This window comes from Monopterus albus, unplaced genomic scaffold, assembly GCF_001952655.1.
Source record: "Monopterus albus unplaced genomic scaffold, M_albus_1.0 scaffold12.1, whole genome shotgun sequence".
Lineage (NCBI taxonomy): Eukaryota > Metazoa > Chordata > Actinopteri > Synbranchiformes > Synbranchidae > Monopterus > Monopterus albus.
Genome location: NW_018127892.1, coordinates 6,270,045 through 6,279,231, shown reverse-complemented (window position 1 = coordinate 6,279,231; position 9,187 = coordinate 6,270,045). Strand labels below are relative to the sequence as shown.

The following is a 9,187-nucleotide window of genomic DNA, read 5'->3' as shown; positions in this document are numbered from 1 at the left end:
CGCCAGGTCAAACGAAGCCTCTTCTTTCCACACCGGAGCGACACATTTCTCAGCCACAGATGTTGAGAATTTGTCTTTGGCCACCTGGATGATAGCATAGGCGTCGTTGGTGCCATTCTTGCCCTTGACGCGCAGGTTCCGAGCCTGATGCACCGTTACCTGTATACTCGTAGGAAACCACTGCTGGCTCTGGTCGGCCAGAGACATGGCGAAAGTCTGTCAAGCTTAAACAGACGTAACTCCGAACTGTCCAGTTTAAAAAAAAAAAGCTCACAACGCCGGACTTTTGCTGAACCTTTTCCAGAACTGTGTCACGTCCGTCGACCTCTGCGGCCACAGGTTTAGGTTACCTAGCGTTAGCTTGTTTTCAGTTCAGGAAGCCCAGGTCGCCTTACCGCTCCCTCCTCTTCGTAACGCAATATCTAAGGCTCTAGTAGTAAAAGTGCTCAGTAAACACTCGGTTAACCAACTTCTTGCTAGTAGCAGCCCATGAAACCCAATCAGGACATCGCTGCGGTGCGACTACTTCCTTCTGAAGGCTTTCATTTCATTTCTTTGCCTTCTCTAAGTTCGACAGTTCACTTCCCTGATGTTATGGATCCCCACCCATACGCTACATAATGCTGTCTGATTGGCTAAATATTTTGTCAGTTTTTGAATTCAGCCAGTGATTGGACAGTGGAGGACTACGTCGAGACATGGCGGACCGTTAACTAGCACTGGACTCTGATCAGGATACTCTCACAAAAGTCATAAAAAACGTATAAAGGACAACAGTAAACGCAGGACTGAGAGGTAACTCAGCTGTGGCCATGAAAAACAAACAGTAAAAAAAAATGTGTGCCCAGATGAGAAAACCTACAGATGCATGGAGAGCTGCAACATGAGGACAGGGAAATCCATACAAAATCATGAACAAATCATGTTTATATTTGTTTTGAGAGGTTAAATATAAGTCATGGTCACACTGAATAGAGGAATTGCTATGGTTTATATCCTGAATATATCTTGTTCGGGGCTGATCAAAACATTCATAGTGCACAATGAATACACAATAATGTGCACAACAGACCTGTAACAACATGCAGTACGGTATGTGACACTTCCTCTCAAAGAACAATGGGGAAAAGTAGTTAAAATGAGCTACATAGTAGAAACTCTATTTCCTGTTAATGCAGTTTCCTGAGCTGAAATTGCATCACATTGCTTAACGAACAATAGTACTGCTTAGGCCTTTGCAACATGAAGGTAGTTTTTTTGAATTTATATATATAAAAAACTTATAATGTGAATTAAATGATATTTTTGGTCAGCCCACTGCATACTCGTCCAAAATTTTTAATACTAGCATAATAAGTTACTGCAAAACCTGTGAGATTTTCCAGGCTGACACATTTGTAATACCTGACAATGACTGAATAATTTCTCAGCCATCCAGGAGGTGGCAGTCATTCATGCATCACAGCAGAAAAAGTCTTTCAGGTGAAAATTCAGTCAAGTTATATGAGCATGAGAATGCCAGTCATTTCCCCCGAATTTTATTGCATTTCTTTCTGAATTTATTAGATAAATGGAGCTCTGTCAGTGCTGATGAGAGTACATAGAAATAAAAATGAAACATTTTTATCATATATTCAAAAGTCTCGCATAGCTTTTTTTTTTTTTAAATCACTCTGATTCTGTACAGCCACACTCATGCAATTACTCTTTTACATGAGCATACACACATCCACACACATATGCACATTCACACGCACACACACAAAACATACAAGTGCATACATGAGTGCACGCAAACAATTATTTCAAGCAAACATAAGCGTGAAATGTTGTCCACAGATTAAATGCATATAGCTGTACTTTGGACATGGACCGGCTTGCATTCCATTCCATGCTATAGTTGATATGCATAGAAAATCACAACTAAAACAATAAAGCTTTCATTAAACATCAAAAATCAACATCATATGCCAATTTCTGAGATATCTTGTACAACTTTTGTGAAATGAATAAAATAAATGAGTATCTTATATTTGAAAATGACAATAAAAATAACCCAGCCTTACTATTTTTAACCATTTCACAGCAAACTCTTACAATGCTACTGAGGCAAAAGTACCAGTTTAGGGTCCTGGATGCCTTCATGAATTATTTATATCTTAAATTATAAAATTATTATAATCAAGAGACCATTAAAACATAACCCTGTCATTTAAGAGTTCATTAAGGTCATGCATAAACGTTCACATATAAGTAAAGATTACACTGTGGTTTCACTTTTCCACAAACCACTCTTCATTCCAGTGGAGCTGTGGGATTGGTCTGTGCCACTCATGTCTTGCTCCAGTTCTATGACTGAATGTTTCAGGGTGCCATTTGGGGCAGCCCCTGGCACAGTGGTGGTGAGACTGTTCAAAGGGTAAGAGCAGCGCTTAGTTTCTCTCTCTGCGGCAGCTGCCAATTTCAGATTGTCTCTGCTGGCGCATCGTCTCTGAGGCCTGTGCATTGCTGCCCTGCAGAGGGCAGCAAGGGGAAGGGTTTGCGGCTCCCGCTGCTGCCTCCATCACTTCCCTCTGAGGGGCTGGTGGCCACCGACTCCCCCACACGCTTCCCATTTGTCAGTGGGCTTGCCTGGTTCTCTGAGAGGCTGTGGTGGATGCTGCCATTTTCACTCGTGGCCTGTTTGTAACCTGCATGTGAAGAACTGAGGTGCTCTAAACCTGAGGGCCCTAAGGCTCCAAGGCTGCCTCCACCTCCAGCAGTCCGCAGAGCTTTGAGACGATAGTGACCTCTGCCCTCACCGTGATGATGATACTGGCTGCTCCCTTGTTTAGTTCTGCTACTCACTTTCCTTCTCTGAGGATGCAATGGGGCTGCAGAGTTAATGTTAGGCAGAATATTGTTTGCTGGCTTGGTAATATTGTCAGTACTGGTGCTAGTGTTGTTGCCCAAAGGGGCACGTGAACTATTTTTTGGACTATCTTGTGCCACCTGCAGCAGGTTGGTGAGCTTGCAGGGCCCGGGGCCCACACTGCTGATTCCACTTGGCGTGGATGATGACCGAGCTAATGAAGAATTATGAGAGTCACCTGGTGGATGGCAATTGATCAAAAGTTGTGATCCCTGCTCAGAGGTTTGCACTCCACTTCCAGTAGTGCAGGTGTGTGTGTAGGTAGATATGGGATGCGCATGGTGATAACCTGGGCAACATGCCAGCCATGATGCCTGGACATCCAGACGTCGGAAGCAGTGGTGCACCACCAGAAACACCCCCAAAACTGTGGCAGCCATTCCATAGAGACAGCTGAACAACAAGCTGTTGTGCCCTGTCAGCCACACTGCCATGGCTCCACAACACCACAGAACCACAAACAGGAAGTGGGTGGCCACCAAAACCAAGAACTGTGTCTTCAGCGAGTACTGGTCCTCTGGAGCCAAAACAGGGTTTAAAATAGGTCCCACCACTGAGTCTGTTGAGAGCAGGCTGGTGCTTCCTGCCAATGCAGGCTGGCTCTCAGTCACAGGAGAGGACAGGGTGGTTCCTGTGCATTTTTTGGCCACGTGGTGCCTCAGGCGAAACACAGTGCACAGGAAATAAATCCAGGTCACCAACACCACTAGGCCAGCAGGGACAAAGAAAGACCCCAGACTGGGGCGACAAACTAGCCAGCAGCTGCAAAAGGGAGAGAATATGTCAGGAAGGTCAGCACAAAACAAAGACATCGTTTTGTACTCAATATATCACACAGAATTATTCACTTCAGTACCAAACAAAACAACACAATGTTAAGGGCCAAATGGCTCAAGGAGAAAGAGAGAAGTACTCACTAAAGGCTGTCTCCATAGTTGTTGACATTGACAGCTGCAGTAATCCCACAAATGATAAGAGGAACTCCACCAGCTATCAAATAGAACCTTGAATAACAGAGGAAAAACACATCAAGTTCTCAACTGCTGTTTTAGAAATAAAGACCAGTTCTTGTTTGTGCCACAGGATGCTGTATGACTTTTTACTGCTACCATCTTTTTGAAGTATGCATATTTTGTGTTTTTATTTCTCTCTGGCTGTCTATAATTTGAATAGTGCTGTGTGATCCTTCACTCTCTTAGTGGGCAGAGTGTTACAAGGCTGAGAATAAGCTCCAGATGTGTGATTTATTGTAGCCCGATCCCATGTGGGCAACAAAGGGGTGTCTGGAGGGCCAGTGAGGTCAGGGGTACAGCGTGTGATTACAGCTTTAGGATCACAGGGGCAGGGGGAGGAAACCAGGAGGCGCAATAGAAGGGACTGTTTTACAAGATGGTGCAGCCCCTTAATAACCCTGCTCAGATTTATGACAACCCGCTCTGCTTTTCTTATGCTGGCTTCATACATTCTTCCCCTCCTATGCCCTGAGTTCATCTAGACTTATGGCTTTTCTCTGTCTTACAGCAATGCTCTGTTATGTCCCTCCATTTTTTTTAACAGAGGGATATTGGTTGTTGGACACAATGACCACCTTTGATGGCGCACAGTTTGGGTGGCCATGGACAAGAACTCCCGTATCTGTCAGAAAATGTACTGACAGCAATAGAAACTTTTTTGCTACAAGATGTGGGTGAAGGTGACTTGTGGCTTGCTCACTGACCTGAGCATAGGTCGCTGAGTAGGTGGAGCAGGAGACTCTCCCTCAGGCTGCCTTGGCATTCTCCACACAGCCTCTTTGTAGATAACCCTGGCACTGACTCCAATCCACAGCAAGGTCGACAGTGAGGAGTAGTGCAGGGCAATGCCTACCTGTCATGTATTAAGGTCAAATCAGACATTAAACTTCAAGGCAACTAATCAAAATGAGACCTCTGTTTAAATTCAGGACTTACTGCTTGACAAACCACCGGGTAGGTGGTCAAGCTTATGCCTCCTGCATAGATGGCTGTTGTCATGGCGATGTGGAAGCATGTATTCAGTAATGTATGCCAGCTTTTTCTTGAAATGTGAATAGAGCTATAGGGATACAGAATAAAACAATGAGGACATGAAACGAATAACACAGACCAGCAAGAAGTCTGTTAATGCTGGAAGAAATTCCATTGTGCTATGCATACTGACAATAAAGATTCCTGTCTCTTGATACACTACAGTACCTGTGGTGGAGTATGTGTGTAATAATGATGGTGAAGAGGCAGAGGAGGAGCACTGCAGTGCAGGCATAGACCACAGGGTGGAGCACTCTTACAGAGTTGGATGCAGAACTGGGGAAGTCAGGCACTTCCTAGAAAAAAAAATCACAAACAAGTCAAATGAAAGTCTCTCTGAACCTAAGTGATCCATGAGAAATCATGAATTAAATACTCACCTGCAGCACAGCATAGTTGCTCAGCAGAGAGCAGCGCATTGTGGAGGTGCTGCTGTCACTGTGGATCAGCTGGCAGCCCTCCTGGCTCCAGCCTCCCTGCTTCTCTGGTCCCTTCAGACTCCACTGTGCCGCCACAGCATCGGTACCGGGGGACAAGTGACGCAGTGACACCCAGACTGGATCTGACTGGTTCCACATGCTGCAACCGTCTGTCACAGAAGGGCATGAAATTACAAAACTGTTCTGATGACTAAGCTGTTTAACATGCATTCAGTTGAAAATAATTACTGTCCTTCACCCAGTGACCAGAGCCAGAATTTAAGAATTACACTACAGTGTACTGTAGCAGCACTGAAAATACTTTATTAAGAAGTCATATCTTACATATTTCTATGAGAACTAGAAATTACAAAGGGCTCAGCAATGTAGTTTTAGGAAGCACTTTAGGAAGACACAAGTGGATTTCACTAAACTGTCTAAGACATTTCCTTACCCAGACCTACAAAGATGACAGGAGTGTTGACACTACGCCTGCGGAAGTGCTCCCCAGTGCTGCTTGAGTTTGAAGAAACAGGAAAAAAGCTGCCGGTTCGGAAGGCTACAAACTGTAACTTACAGTCTGCAGGAGCATCAGGAGGAAACAGAGTAGCTGGGAGCATCACAGAGGCCAGGGCTACAGAATTCTAGAGGAAATAAAACATGAAACACATGTAAATGTTTAAATCCACCATTAAAGCTTGATAACACAGATACAATAGGTTACTAATGGCACAGCATGTGGTAACGGAAGTAACAAGGGGATGCAAGAAGGGGTGTTCATGCCTCACCTTTAGGAGAAAATTGTTGAGGGAAGTGTTATGGGAGCCAGTGCTACAGCGGAAACGAAGCTGTTCGTGGGCAGACTCTGCCATTTCCATTCCCAGGCCACCCACAGAGACCTCACGACGCTGATACGCAGTGCAGGTTATGCCAGTGAAGTGAGCTGGTAGAATTAAGTGGGCCTCCATTACAATGTTCCTAGAAACCTGTTCATATCAAAATCAAATATAAATGGTATGGATTATTTTCCATATATTTCGCATTTGTTAATTTCAGTCATGCAGATATGATTTTCAAAATATAAAACAAAATATATGTTTTACATTTTGCTTTTATATTTTAGGGACGTCTCACTGTTTGTTGTACTACATAAACAAGTATTGTGATTCTATAACAAAGAATATGCACATTTACACATTTATATATATTTATAATAATTCTAATATAAATTTCATTAATCACACTACATGCATTTCTTGTTGTGACAATGAACTGTAAAATCTATAAACATATTCAGTGTGATTCTCTAGAAGCTCTATGTGCTGTGTTCCACCCAAAAACACAACATTTTAATAGTTAATAATTCAAAGTCCATGCCATGGAGAAGTCCTGAGCATGACGGTGTAGCTGAGGCCAGGCCAGAGTCTCTAGAGAGTAAACAATGGAGCTGCAGGCTCTCTTCTCTCTTTGGGCAAGAGCAAGGATCTGGTCGTCCACCTGCATCAGGTTACTGCCCATCTCGACCAGCACCTCTGACAACTGGAATAAGCAAACATATAGAAACTTACACTAACTGGATAGTAATATCAGAAGAAAACGCTGCACACACATTCTCTACTTGTATATAGCCATTTTATATACAGTTAAATGTTTCCCACCTCTTGCAGCTGTCTGACATATTCCATAAACTTCTCCATCATTTGTGCCACATACAGCACATCCACTGAGTCAGTAAAGCCTGCGGCCTCCAGGGTGTATGTGCGCACCTGATGTGCAACAGTGACGGCATTGGACGCATTGATGGGCCTCTGCAATACAAGAGCAAAACCAGTGAGGACATAAAGGTGTGATGTCATGAAAATGAATCTACATAGTCTTTACTAAACAAGGACCATGCACTGTGGTAAACCTTGCACTGACAGCAGTACTGACCAGGATGAAGGTATGTAGAACACGGGTGATTCCATTTGTGTAGTGACAGTTAGAGTAGTCGCCTTCCTGCCACTTTCCAGAACGGTCACAGTGACGTGAGGCTTTCTTCTGCTCCACACCCCCCTCCACAGACAGAGAAGGGTAACGCAGCTGCAGGCAGTACTGATGGGAGGTGATGCCTGCCAGGGTTCTCGGCCACCTAGAGATTACTACACATAATGAGTACAGCAAATCTTTGGGTATGAAACTTTAAATACTGTTACTCTCGCTGACCTGAATTCCCCACGATTGTTGATAACTTTATCCTCTGGACAGAAGGAGGCACTGTTCTCCAGCACTACTATTTCCACAGTGCGAGACGTGTTGCCCCGCCCAGTAGAAACCACACACTCCCACTCTCCACTGGCCTCCACATGTACGTCGAATAGAATAAGCTCACTGGAGATAAAGATGATACAGGCAGCTCATAATTACACACTATTACCACATAATCCAATGTGTGTCTGAACTGGTAAAACACAAAAATTATAGACATTTGAGTAGTAACTGAAAGGCAGCATCATTAGAGCACATTGGGGCAACACTACACACTGAGAGTACATGTACCTGGTGATGAAGGAGCAGTCATGCAGCACACTGTTTTCCAGCTGGACACCCATCTCGGGGTCAGAGGTCACCAGCTGACCATTGTGACGCCAGTGCAAGGTGGTGATCTTGTCCACCAATGCAGCAGTGCAGTGGAAGGGCAGCCGATCGCCTTTGAAGACCACCTGACGCTGGGATGGCAACAGCGACAGGGTGTGCAGCTCCAGAGGGCCATCTGAGCAACATGGTGAGAAAAGATGTAGAGGGGATTGCCACACATCACTCTGAATTATATCTGCTGCTCTCTCGTTACTCAACCTCAGCTAAATGTTTCCACAGAAGCTGTTATGTGGCTGCTTTTCTAGAGCAGATTGGATGGAGACAGCAGCAAACTCGTAAATGTAGCCCATAGGATTAGTTATTAGAACAGTTCACCGATCGTTTTAGAAATATGTTCCTGATGAACTGCTGGGACAGATTTCTGTCAAGCCTTTTGGTGTAGTAATGCTTAAAAGTACCTGGACAAACCTCAGCACTGTTATGAGTGCCCTATTATTGTTATTCACAAAGAAAGCGTTTTCTGAACCAAAGTGGCAAACTGCTTCATTTGTATGCCTCACTCTCTCACCACAGCTCAGCTGGCTTTCCCGTAGTCCACGCAGGGGCTTTCCCCTCAGGCTCTTGGGGTAGGCACATAGGGTTTCATCCCCTAGCCGAACTGAACTGCTGCGAAAGAAGTCTGGGACCCAACGCAACCCACAGTCACATGACAGGTAGTCTGAGTTGAAGTTCCTGGAAAGAGAGGTGATAGTTATTTATCATGAGAGATAAGAGAGTTTTCAGTTTTCACTCTCATCTCCAGTTGCTTATTATTGCAACATACCATATCTGACAAAAAAAACAAAACACTTGATGCATATTTATTAAGTGACACCCTAAGTTGAATTACAACCAGCCCGGCACTATACCTGTTACATATTACAGATTTATTGTTTCAACTTTGAAACTGGAAATCTCATATCAGATATATTCAGCACAAAATAGCAAAAAATATATCGATATTGGCAAGGGTTAGATATATTTTGGATGGGAAAGCACTACGTATTTTGTATTCTTCATTGATTTTACCATGCTTAGAGTATGGCGTTGAAAACTGGGGAAATACATACAAAAGCTCACTTCAACCATTGTATATATTACAAATAAGAGCGATAAGAATTGTGCATAAGATGGGGTATAGGGATCACACCAATGTAGCTTTCATACAGTCTAAATTGTTAAAATTTTTTGATTTA

At 43.8% G+C, this 9,187-nt stretch overlaps 2 protein-coding genes across 2 annotated transcripts in view; both read right to left on the bottom strand.

Annotated features, from left to right (window-relative positions):
* Positions 1 to 631, bottom strand: part of rab11fip1a (RAB11 family interacting protein 1 (class I) a) — a 13,289-nt gene extending 12,658 nt beyond the window's left edge. Inside the window, 2 exon segments of the mRNA XM_020590536.1 lie at positions 1 to 3; positions 6 to 631. The exon segment at positions 1 to 3 is cut by the window's left edge and continues 136 nt beyond it. Coding sequence (XP_020446192.1) covers positions 1 to 3; positions 6 to 207 — 205 coding nt within the window. The 5' untranslated portion in view covers positions 208 to 631.
* A 158-nt stretch (positions 632 to 789) lies between these two features.
* Positions 790 to 9,187, bottom strand: part of adgra2 (adhesion G protein-coupled receptor A2) — a 37,250-nt gene continuing 28,852 nt past the window's right edge. Inside the window, 15 exon segments of the mRNA XM_020590581.1 lie at positions 790 to 2,517; positions 2,520 to 3,673; positions 3,829 to 3,915; positions 4,629 to 4,777; positions 4,861 to 4,984; positions 5,125 to 5,252; positions 5,337 to 5,545; positions 5,830 to 6,019; positions 6,164 to 6,361; positions 6,753 to 6,914; positions 7,034 to 7,183; positions 7,308 to 7,506; positions 7,581 to 7,745; positions 7,914 to 8,127; positions 8,521 to 8,684. Coding sequence (XP_020446237.1) covers positions 2,261 to 2,517; positions 2,520 to 3,673; positions 3,829 to 3,915; positions 4,629 to 4,777; positions 4,861 to 4,984; positions 5,125 to 5,252; positions 5,337 to 5,545; positions 5,830 to 6,019; positions 6,164 to 6,361; positions 6,753 to 6,914; positions 7,034 to 7,183; positions 7,308 to 7,506; positions 7,581 to 7,745; positions 7,914 to 8,127; positions 8,521 to 8,684 — 3,550 coding nt within the window. The 3' untranslated portion in view covers positions 790 to 2,260.